Raw genomic sequence first — 12,738 nt, forward strand, 5'->3', positions numbered from 1 at the left:
GGGTTCTGTACTGGCACAGTGTACAGTTTCACTCACATCACACGCACATGTCACACCTGTGAAGGCTGATATGATTCTCATTTTATAGATGAGGAGGTGGGGGCTAGATGAATAGTTTCCATTGTCTCTATGCTTTTTGTTAAATCATCACAATCCCATAAGATCCATATGATTTATTTTATTTTCTAGGTGAGGAAATCAAGGCACAAAGATGTCAAATAAGTGGTCCAGTCATTCAGCAAACAAGAGAGGGATTCAGACTCAGGTCTTTGTACTACACAGTGATATTCCAAGGAATGGGGTGGATTGGAAGGTCATGTTTTCACAGCACAGAGCACTTCTAACTCTATCCAAATGGGAAAGGCCCTGATAGTGACAGTCAGATCCTCTTATTTTGCAGATTGGAAACTTGATAACCAGAGTATCCTGCTGCGGTCACTTGGTTAGTGATATAGCTGCAGTTGTGTGGAGGTAGAAGTCTCCTGAATACCCATCTCCTGACAGTAATGTGAAATATCAAAATACTATCATTGCTGCTCATTATAACGATATAATAATATGATCATTTATTGAGCCATTTCTTTTGTAAATCACTATACTAATGTATTTTATAAATCTCATTTAATCTTTCTCATAACTGAGGCACAGAGAGGTTAAGTAATTCAAGTAAAATTACACAACTAATAAGTGACAGTTTGGGTTCTAACCCTGATCTCTGATCCCAAAGCCTGTGCTGTAGCCACATAAATATGTTCTCTTCGAAAGGCAAGTAAGCTGCAAGGCATTTAAATTCCTATCGAAGTTCATTTCTTGAAGCGATACATTTTGTTATCTGGAAAATAGTTGTGGCTTGCAGCATACAGGTCATGTAAATGTGGCTTGTGGTCTCCAGCATTAACCGGGTGTTGAGGTTGCTCTGCATTCCTTGTTTTTCTAGACTGTACACTCGGTAGCTGCAGACATTTCAAAATTTCCGCTTGTTCCTTAAATCCCTGATCCTGTTACTCCCCCTTGCTGGCAGCAGATGATTGGAGAAACAAAAGTCATAAACTGAGATATTCCTCACCTTCATGCCTGCAGCCTTACAAACTTGTCTGCAGTCACTCTTTTCTGCCTTCCTTTTATCTCAAAAGTGGGGTTCCTCCTCTTTTCTGTGTTGTAGATCCTACATCCTTGCCCTTTTAGGAGGGCCTTGCTCAGTAGCATCTTCTCTTTCCTATGTTTTCATCCATTCCCTTGTGGTGGCTTCTTCCCTGGTATCGCCTGCATCTTTACGGCAAACAAACTTCTCCCTCTCTCCTATCTCTTTGACGCTCTTACCTCACAGCTAGACATCATGGAAGAATTACTTTATCCTTCCATCACTTCCCTTATATTCCTCAGTAACCTGCAGTCTGATTTTTGCCTCCACTGTTCCCCTGCACCTGTTCTTGCCAAGGTCACAAGTCGTCATGCAAACTTTTTTGTAAAGGACCAGATAGTAGGTATGTTAGACCTTTGAGGGCCACATATTGTCTCTTGTCACATATTTTTCCCTTTTTTTAAAAATAAGAAACATTTTTTTAATTTATTTATTTGAGAGAGAGAGAAAGCATGAGTTGGGGAGGAGCAGAAATAGAGGGAAGGAGAGAGAATCCCAAGCAGGCTGTGCACTGCCAGCCCAGAGCCCGATGCAGGGCTCGAACCCATGAACTGTGAGATCATGACCCAAGCCAAAATTAGACACTTAACTGACTGAGCCACCCAGGCACCCCCTTCCTCCTTTTTTTTTTAAACCATCTAAAAAATGTAAAACCCATTTTTAGTTGGGCCATGCAAAAACAGTCTGTAGTTTGCCAATCCCTGCTACAAAAAAATAATAAACTCCAACCCCAGCATCACAGACATCTGATGCATTTGACACTGTGCTTTACTGCCTCCTCATGTCCCTTTCTGTATTGCTTTTGGTTATACCACAGTGTCCCAAAGGTTTCTCCTACCTCTGTGCCCACTCCCCAGTTTCCTTTGTGGGCTCTTCTTAGGCATATTCCTGGGGTCTTTCTTGAGCCCCTTTATCTTTTCATTCTGTATGCTCTACTGGGTGATTTGTATGTATTCCCATATGCTCAGTGTTTCCATGCAGGCTGCATATTTTTTGCTGAGCCTCAGAGATGCATGTGGGAGAGACAATAGCAGCCTTTGGTGAAAAGCACAGACTGAAGCCAAATGTAAGGATTTGAATCTGGACTCAGGCCCTTACTGGTCAAGTGAATTAGGGAAATTTTGTAACCATTTTGTGCCTCCATCTCTGTAATTGTAATATAGAGATAAAAGGTATAGTTTTCACCTCGTAGAGTTATTGTGAGGTTTTGAGTTAATAAATGTAATAAAATAAGGTGTGGGACAGTGTCAGTACATAATAAAATGTTCTGTTCTTGTCAGTTATTGGCATTATGACAGCTGTCTGTTAGATAAGGCCATTGCATGATCCATAGGTTCTTCAAACATAACATGTTCCAAAATAGGGTTCTTCTTTCTCACCAAACATGTATCTTCTCCAGTGTCCAGCCATGAACCTAGGAGACAGCCATGACTTCTTCCTAACCTTTTGGTTCTTCTTTCTATTTATTTTGGGCATCATTCTGCCATTCTCATCATAACTGATATGACCCTGGACTATGCCAACATTCCTCACCTAGATGACTGCACTAACTTTGTCTCTGGTCACCTACCTCAAGTCTTGCCCTCTGTTTTCTAGCACACAGGCAAAGAGATCGCAGAGGTTAAACATCTGCTTAAAGTTCATCAATGAACGCTTCCTTCTTCCAGGATGAAAATGCCAGACTCCCAAATGTCCTGTAAAGCCCTGCCTAATACAGCACCTGCTCAGCTCTCTTGCTGCTCCCCCATCTTGTCCTCCAGGGCCTTCTCTGGAGCCCAGTATTCTTACCTGTGGGCTTTTGCACATGCTGTTGCCTCTTTCCAGAACATTCTTCCCCTCAGACATTACCCAGCCAAGTCCTACTTAGCCCTCTGGTATCTATCTGCTTGAATGACAGAAAGCTGTCCCTGATTTGTCAGAATTAGGAGCCCTTCCTGTGTGCCCCCATGGCTTTGGGGCTTCCTTCATGATGGAGGTAACTGTATGGTGTATAAGTGGTCACTTTCCTTACTGGACTGCAGGCTCAGGATCTCCTTCTATCTGCAGTTGTATTGTCACTGCCTGGTACATAATAGGCCCTGAGATCTTTGAAGGAATGAAGTCAGTTTCATACTAAAATGTTTGTATAGCTTGTGACTGATTAGTTAAAATGTAGATTGTCTAATGACAAAGTTGGTAGGCCTTTCTAGACACTCCGTATGGCTCACCTGTGACAATTTACTGTAAGTCTACTTTGTTGAGAGTACTCCTGCCTGTCACACTGACGTTTTGTTTCTGCCCCATTAAGTAATATGGTTTCTGTCTATCACATCACTTAATATTTGTGACTCTAATTGGGTTTTTTCCTGTTTTTAATTTTGGTTTGTTTCATATGAAAATTCTTTAAAAAATTTTTTTTAACGTTTATTTCTGAGAGATAGAGAGAGAGAGCGAGAGCAAGCAGAGGAGGAACAGAGAGAGGGGAAGACACAGAATCTGAAGCAGGCTCCAGGCTCTGAGGTGTCAGCACAGAGCCCAACGTGGGGCTCAAACCCACAAACTGTGAGTCGTGACCTGAGCCGAAGTCAGATGCTTAACTGACTGAGCTACCCAGGAGCCCCTGGAAATCCTTTTCTTTTTTTTTTTTTTAAGTTTATTTATTTTTGAGAGAGAGATAGTGGAAGTGGGGCAGTGAGTGAGGGAGAGAGAAAATCCCATGCAGGTTCCATGCTGTCAGCATAGAGCCTGACATGGGGCTCCATCTCACAAACTGCGAGATCATGAACTGAGCTGAAATCAAGAGTCGGACACTGAACTGACTGAGGTACTTAGGTGCCCCTCATAAAAGAATTATTTTTGTGTTTTGTTTGTAAAACTATAGTTAAAGAAAATTCTTGGGCCAGATTTTCCCCAGAGGAAAAACAATAGTTTTCTTTTTTTTTTTTTTAATTTTTTTTTTCAACGTTTATTTATTTTTGGGACAGAGAGAGACAGAGCATGAACGGGGGAGGGGCAGAGAGAGAGGGAGACACAGAATCGGAAACAGGCTCCAGGCTCTGAGCCATCAGCCCAGAGCCTGACGCGGGGCTTGAACTCCCGGACCGCGAGATCGTGACCTGGCTGAAGTTGGACGCTTAAGCGACTGCGCCACCCAGGCGCCCCTAAAACAATAGTTTTCTAATGGTCAGTGGGAAAGTAGAAATCAGTGTATAGGAACTTTTATTCTACAGTCAATTTTTCAGGAGTGTGCCCAAAGCAGAAGCTGTACTTTTATATCTAATGCATTGTAATAAAGCATTCCTTCCACTTCAGCTTAAGATTGCAGCAATTTATTTAGCTTTATTTATCCTGTCACCCTGGTTTTGAGAGGAAGACTAGTTCTGCAGAAATATTTTTCTTGTATTATATGTACTGTTTGAACTTTTTTTTTATGTTTATTTATTTTTGAGAGAGAGAGAGAGAGACAGAGCACAAACAAGGGAGGAGCAGAGAGAAAGGGGAGACATAGAATCTGAAGCAGGCTCTAGGCTCTGAGCTGTCAGCACAGAGCCCGATGCAGGGCTCAAACCCACACACGGTGAGATCATGACCTAAGCTGAAGTGGGCTGCTCAACTGACTGAGCCACCCAGGCGCCCCTGTACTGTTTGAATTTTTTTTATATTCGGATATCTAAGTTTGAAGGTTGTTGCTGTTTGTGCTGAAAATAGAGACAGGACTAGGAACTAATGACACCTTGATTCAGAAGAGGAATGGCTGTAAGAGTTTTGAAATGTGGCACAGCTCAATAAACAGAGAACATATAAACATGTTCCCTCAAGGTTTCAATTATGTAGCATATCTCTGAGGTGATATTCTTAACGATACAGAGTCTAAATAAAAATAAAAAAACAAAAAACAGATACAGAGTCTGCCGAGGTGGTCTATTTTACATATAATTTACTTATAGGAGCAAGGTGGTCACTAGTCTTAATCAGTGCTTCCCAGCCCATCTCTGTAGGTGCCTACCTTAAAGACTAAATCAGAATCTCTGAGAAGTGAGGACTTTGGCCTTTCTTTCCAGATGAGTCTCACACGCAGCTGGATTGAATCAATCTTTTAGTCATTCATAATTAAAGAAAGAGTTTGTTGTTTGAAGCCTTTTACATGTGAGTAGGAAAGGCAGCACTCTAAAGAGTAGATTGAGTTTGAACTGAAAACAGTTCATGAGCACCTGCGTCTGCTGGAGAGACCCTGGGGAGTCACTCTGAAAGGTGACAGTGTACTCACAGCCTACTACATGTTTGGTTTAGGTTGCCATTTTGTGAAACGGTTTTTGGTACACTAAGGCAAACAACAGTAGGCTCTTTGTGTACTGAAATTGTTGTGCACCCATATAAATGTTTTTAAGGTCTTGTGTAAGCTGTTAAATTTTGCCTGTTGGTAGACTGATGATCCTTGTATTGGAAGTAGATACTAGGCCAATCATTTACCTTCTGACTTTCTTATTTACAAAGTGGTCACCCAGGGTGTGTGGAAGGGTCAGCCTTTGTAAGATTGTCCACAACAGTGGTATGGTAAGTGAGCAAATATTAAACGAATTTGGGCAAGGGGTGCCTGGGTGGCTCAGTCAGTTGAGCGTCTGACTCTTGCTTTTAGCTCAGGTCATGATCCCAGGGACATGGGATCAAGCCCTGCGTTGAGCTCCATGCTGAGCGTAGAGCCTGCTTAAGAGTCTGTTTCCCTCTGCTCCTCTCCCTGCTCGTGTGCTGTCTCTCTCTCTCTCTCCCTGTATGTATGTATGTGTGTGTGTGTGTATACACACACACACACACACACACACACATATATATATATATATGTATTTTATATATGAATGAATGAATAAAATGAATTTGGGCAAGTCCTCTTTGGAAGAATAAATTATAATCATAGAACATATTTAAATGTTCAGAATCCTTGAACTGCACAAGATTCTCAGTACTTTTTGAGTTTATTGGATTAAAAGAGTTACTGTGTACTAAGATCTTAGTCAAGGTCCCTCTCCACCAGTTTCTTAAACATTCTGTAGCTGGGGCAAAGTCTGCTTGGAACAAGTTTTAAAGTAATACATACACATAGGAAGAATAGTATAAATGAAAATTAAACCTTTCTGTTCAAACTTTGGGTCCCTTTTCCCAGAAGAAACCACTATTAAGGAAACCATATCTCTTTCAATCCTGCTATGAAATTCCCTCCTTTTACTTTTGTAACTTAACAGAATTTGAAGATCTTTCTTTTAAGATTATATAAAGATTGCAGCATATATTTGACAGTATTGCTTACTGATATTCTTCTGGGGCAGTAGTTGTTGACACCCTGTCCCCCCCCCCGCCCCCCATCCTGTAAGTATTTCATTGCTTTCTTTGTTGAATCTGTTGCTTTCAGTCTATTCCATATTTTCTTCTTTTGCTTCTCTTGCTTAAGGCCTGCTGGTGGCCTCCATGCCAGGGAGAGATTACCATAACTCTTGTTTGGCTGAAGAAGGATGCCGCAGAGCTGGGCTAGCAAAGTTCAGTGACAAAATTAGTATTCAAGGAGATCTTGACAGGCAGGCATCCAACTAGTTGACATTTAACACGTATAAATATAGGGTCTTATGTGTTGGTTTTAAAATACAGAAAACCTACATTGGTGTAATTTGAGAGAGGTTCTGTAAAGCACTACACAGATGTAGTTTTTAAACTGTTCTGAACTAATCTAGTCTTAGAATTTTAGGATAGTTCTAGGAAAGACCTCTGTGTCCTCATTCTTCATAGGTCCTCATTCTTCATAGGTCCTCATTTACAAGGCTCCCTCTTTAAGCTAAGAGAAAGCTTGTGGTAAGTTTGACATACAAAATCTATTTTTAAAAATTAAATTATTTTCTTGACTGCCTAAAACTAGTAACTTCTTTACTAATTAATTATTGAATGTCCACCTGATGGGCACTGTGATAAGGCAGTGAATGAGCCTGAGGAGACATATACAGAAGGAGAAAGGACTAGCATCTTCAGAGACAAGAGACATGAAAACCTGGGATATTATTGCAACTGAACATTCTGGCTCCTTGGTATGGTCAGTTGGTGTTTTCACCAACAGCCCTGTATAAACACAGCTGCAGCCTTCCCAGTCATACTGCTGTCCCTAAGCCCCTTAAATATAGAAACCACAGAGTTGTCGGATGAGTAATTTCTTTTTATGTTTTCCCCAGTGTCAGATTTGAATTTGGATTCATTTAATTGCAGGTCTTAAGAACTGAAAAAGATTATTAAATAATATCTTGTGTACTTTTGCTTAACTTGTATATACATTGTTTTAAATGTGTAGCTGTGTTGCCTTTCAGAATAATTATTATAGGAATCAGGAGTCCTTAGTTGTAGCTATTAACTAATGAGAAAACATGACTTTGGGCACACCACTTCTCTGGGACTCTGTTTCTGCATATAGAGTAAAACTCAGTGGTATTTGATATTTTATATCTAAAAGTTCTTTTTTGTGGGATTGTCCTGTGTTTGGCATGCCTGGCCCCAGCCCACTAAATACTAGTAGTGTTCTATAGTCATTGTACAATTCAGATTGCCCCTGATTGTTTCCAGAGACTGCAGGATACTACCCCTGGTTGGGAACCACCTTCTTCCTTCTAGTTCTAATAGTCTCTGACTTATTTTTGGGTACACTGTTCTCAGCTGTTAAAACAGCGTCTTCCTTTGTGAGGTACTTTTACCTTTTCCAAGTACCTTGAATGTGTGTATATGCTTTTGTGTAAGGAACTGGACATAATCATTAATATTTAAGAACTTACTGTACTCAAGAGATTGGGTACAAATTCTTGATGATATTTGGAGTTGAAATCAGAATGTTGCCATATTAACCCAACATCCCCAAACTAAGAATAAAGTGAAAATTTAGAAAATGTAGGCCCACTTAAGTGTATGGCTCTGAAATGTAAAGATTTTTTTTTTTTTTGAAATGTAAAGATTTAACAGTGTTGGGTGCTTGAGTGTTAGGGGGCTCTCCAAATGTTACTATATGCTTATATAGTATAATGCTTATTTAATTAAAAAAAAAAAAAAAAAGGAAGACTAGGTAGGTCTCCTGGGAACATTCTTTCACCCTGTTGTTTCTCTCCCTCTCTCTGCCCCCAAAGGAACTTTTCATTGTCTCCCTATCAGCAACTTCATATAGTTCAACCTACTGATAATTGTTAGTCTCCATGGTCTGTGGGCTCTGGATGGTGTGACTATATCTTATATATCTTACTGTTTTCAGAGTTAGTGATTAGCAGGTAGCATGTGTTCAGTACTCATGAAATTAATGTATGAAAATTACTTGCTGTGAGAAAGTCTCAACTTTGATTCACTATACTACTGCATTTACTACATTAAGCTCCTGCTTCAGATGTGTGAAAATAAAATGGGAATTTCAAACAAGACAGTATTGTGGTTTAGAATACAAGCTTTATTCACACCTGTCTCCATCATTAATCAGCATTGTGGCTTTGGGAAGATTTCTTAACCTAAAAGTTTTGTGTTGTACTAGTGTAAGTTGTGCATAGCATACTTCCCTCCTGGGTTAGCAGAAAGGTCAGATAAGGTGACCTGTTGTCCTGCAGCCTGCTCAGCAGCTGGAATATTAAATATGTGCTAGAATCTGTACCACAAGAGACAAATAAGATATAATCCTTGCTTTTAAGGAGTTCATTGGGGAATAAAATGATAGAATAAAAAATTATACTGGCAGTATGAATAGCCTCATCTGTGCTTCTTCTAAAGACTGATCATTATTTTTAACAAGTGGTTCCCAATCTTTGTTGTTAGCGTAAACTTTTATACAAGATCACACAGGGTAACTAAAGAGCCTAGTCAATAGCAGTAAGGTTTGGGTTGAGCAGAAAAATGTTTAGAAACAAAGGTGCCTTGTAAGGTAAATTGGGGCAGGGGAATTTTATAGATATAAGCATGGTTCTCTTGAGTGTGTGTTTTCCCAGGGTTTTTCATTGAAGTTTATCTCATTAATAAACTTGGTTCTTATTTAAACCAAGCACTATGTATAAAAGTGACCTTTGAAGAAAGGTTCCTGATTTAAGTTTTACACAAGGTCAAGCAATCCATTTACCTCCAAAGATGTACCAGACCTGTTGACTTTTCCTTGGACATGCCAAGAAATATTTAAACTGACTGAGAAATTAAATCAAATATGATATGTGGGGTTGCTTTAAGGAAAAGAAAAACTCTTGGCTAGATCTTTGTTACTGTTTGCTTTTGGAGAAACTGGTTTTTGTTTTCTTCCTTTCCCCTCTTTTCCCCTGCCTTCACCTCTCCAAGACCACCTTCTTGCTGAGGCTCTCCTCAACTGTGGGTTTATCTGTGAGTTATTCTTTGTGGGCTCTTCCACCCCCTCCCAGCTGATGTCTACCTGTCTGTATTGCTCAAGGCATCTTTCCCTCTTCCTGGCATTATCCTTATTCTTGTGTGTTTTCATCAGTCTGTATGATTATAAGCCCCTTGAGATTTGACTCACAGCCTACTGTTGATGCATTGCCTGTACCTATTAAAGGTATAGAAACACAAGTCAATGTTTGCCTCAGTTATTTAATGCCAAGTTTTTTCTAAACTCCTTTTCCTTAAAAAGTTTATTTATTTTGAGAGAGAAAGAGAGAGAGTGAGCACAAGGGAGGGGCAGAGAAAGAGAGGGAGAGAGAAAATCCCAAGCAGACTCTGTGGTGTCAGCGCAGAACCTAACACAGAGCCCGAACTCATGAACCATGAGATCATGATCTGAGCGGAAACCAAGAATTGGACACTCAACCGACTGAGCCACCCAGGTGCCCCCAAGGTTTTCTAAACTCTTGTTTTACTTTTCTTCCTTCTGTTAGACTTTGCTAAATAATGGACTAGATATACTGTGTTTCAGAGAGGAAAAACTTAATTTTAATCAAATGTTTTCTTTTTCTCTTTAGCTCCAAAACCTGGGAATTAATCCAGCCAACATTGGATTCAGCACACTGACCATGGAATCTGATAAGTTTATATGTGTCCGAGAAAAGGTTGGTGAGCAGGCACAGGTAGTGATTGTTGACATGAGTGATCCAATGGCACCAATCAGACGGCCCATCTCTGCAGAAAGTGCCATCATGAATCCAGCCTCTAAGGTGATAGCTTTGAAAGGTAAGCCTGATAGTATTTTCAGAAAAGAATTTTACCTCACTTTACCTGATTTGTTACCTTACATATCAGACAGCTGTCAATAAATTTACAGCCAAGTGTCATCAATAATACTAAACTTAATTACAAAAGTTTTAGCCAAGGCTGTTTTGCATACCTTATTTAATGAGAGGCCCATGAGCACCTGGGCTTTTTGTGCCATCATGCATACTGCTACATACGTGAGGGAATGCATGCCCAGTGTCTCATCCTCATGGCTGCTACATCTGGAAAGGCCAATACTACTCTGCACATGTTTACCAGTTGGGCTATGTGGTGCCCTTGAGCTCATAATGGGCTGCTTTACAGTGGCGCTCCAGGGATCCTAGAGTATGCCAAGGTACTGCTTCTCTTGTGAAACACATTGAGGACAGTATAGTTGTTGATTAATAGAATTTTACTTCCCCTGAACTCAGGGGGATGTTGGATGCTTGAAATCTTCTAGTTACTTTGAGAATATAGAATCTATGATTTGGGAAATTGAAAGGATTATGTATATAGTGAACTTGTTAATATTTAATGCAAAATGTATTATCATTTACCTTGAAAAGTGAAAACTCTTTCTGGAGCTAAAATTTGTGAATGCCAAATATTAGCTTTGCCTGTGCTTCTGTTTTGTTACAGAAATAGGGTCTACTTTGTCCTTTCAGTAGGTAAATGGACATATGGGAGTTATATCCTTTCTATTTAAAAAAAAATAGCTAAATTTTTTTATTCAAATGACTTTTTTTCTGTGAACTCTATTTCTTATCAAAGTATTTTTTTGAATATGTAGTGTAAACGATGTAAACGAATTTTAATTGAAGAAATTGCTAACTTTTATGGATTTATTTATTTATTTATTTTTAAAAAGTTTTATTTGGAGAGAGCAAGAGTGCCCCTGGTGGAGGGACAGAGAGAGACGGAGAGAAAGAATTCGAAGCAGAGCCCAATGTGGGGCTTGATCCCTGAACTGTGGCATCATGACCTGAGTCAAAACCAGGAGTCGGATGCTTAACAGATTGAGCTACCCAGGCACCCCTATGGATTCTTCATGATTGTTTTGGTTCTTCTGCATTTTCTGTTTTGCAGTACTTTTTTTTTTTTTTAGTTAATTAATTTTTTAAAAGTAGGCTCCATGCCTAATGTCAGGCTTGAACTCATGACTCTTGAGATTGAGAGTCACATGTTCTACCAAATGAGCCAGCCAGGTACCCCTATTTTGCAATACTTTTGAGAGACCTTATCTGTTGTGGTGTTTGCTGTTTGGTATTCTAAGCGGGTCTGAGAGACAACCAGCAATTTAGTCTTCCTGGTCCTCTAATATGATTCTCTATACCGGTGTGCACTGTGGATCTCCTAGAGGGAGTTGTTGGAGTGTGGTAGGAGAGTGGAGAGAACTCAGTATTTACATGCTCTCAATCCCTCCAACCAAAGTGGCAGCACACCCGAAGTTGAACAAGTTGGGTTTACTACTTGTTTAAGTGAGAGAGAAATCACACCATGGGGAGCTGGGAGGTGTCACAGTATTAATAGAGAGTGTTAGAAAAAAACTTTTGTAGGATTTGGGCTTCAGTTGGGTGATTTGGGGGATGGTCTAAGGAAACAGGAGTTTGCTATAGATTGGATGTTGTTAGGGTCACCTAGGTGGCTCAGTCAGTTAAATGTCTGACTTCAGCTCAGGTCATGATCTCATGGTTCATGAGTTTGAGTCCCGAATTGGGCTCTGTGCTGATAACTCAGAGCCTGAAGCCTGCTTCAGATTCTGTGTCTCCCTCTCTCTGCCCCTCCCCCATTCCCTCTCTCTCTCTCTCAAAAATAAACAAACATTAAAAAAGAACGATTGGATGCTGTTAGAAAGTGGGGGTAATTTTATGATTAGGTGTCTCAGTAAATCTTACCTATAGGGGGAGGGCAGACTAGAGTGAGGATAAAGCTGGAATTGGTTAAAGAAGTAGCAGTCATGCATTTCAGCCAAGAGAATGGCTGTTTGGTATTTTGTGGGTTTCCCAGTTACCTTGTTTTTGTCTGTACTTAGATAAGCTTCTGAAGCAGCCTTGCTTTGTCTCACTTTATCATGGTCTCAGAGGGACTTGTCTGAGGTTGGTGTCCTCTGAGATGGTTTATGTCCACTAGGAGAGCAGTATGGTTTGACTGTGAGGTCTGGCCAGCTTCCTGATGGCAGGCGCTGCTCTTTTTTTTTTTTTTTTTCATTCTCAGTGTTCATATGAATTGCTTCATCTATGGCAGTTGACTGCTATTTTCTTTTGCATGAGGAAGTGTGAGCTGTGGAACCAAAGTTATATAATTTTAAGTATTCTGTTTTTATTACAATCTTGTGGTTGTTAGGATAACCTTGGACCCTTGTAGTACAATATTTTGGCAAGTGGTGGTGGTGTGTTTCAGAGACCCTAGACCAAAATAAGCAAAAGTGTCTT

General features: G+C 40.1%; 1 protein-coding gene across 3 annotated transcripts in view; it reads left to right on the plus strand.

Annotated features, from left to right (window-relative positions):
* Positions 1 to 12,738, plus strand: part of CLTCL1 (clathrin heavy chain like 1) — a 102,459-nt gene that overhangs the window by 1,044 nt on the left and 88,677 nt on the right. For all 3 annotated transcript variants that reach the window (XM_045041121.1, XM_023241673.2, XM_011287889.4), the window contains exon 2: positions 10,078 to 10,285. In XM_045041121.1, coding sequence (XP_044897056.1) covers positions 10,078 to 10,285 — 208 coding nt within the window. The remainder of the gene's footprint in view (positions 1 to 10,077; positions 10,286 to 12,738) is intronic.

Source organism: Felis catus, chromosome D3 (genome assembly GCF_018350175.1).
Source record: "Felis catus isolate Fca126 chromosome D3, F.catus_Fca126_mat1.0, whole genome shotgun sequence".
NCBI lineage: Eukaryota > Metazoa > Chordata > Mammalia > Carnivora > Felidae > Felis > Felis catus.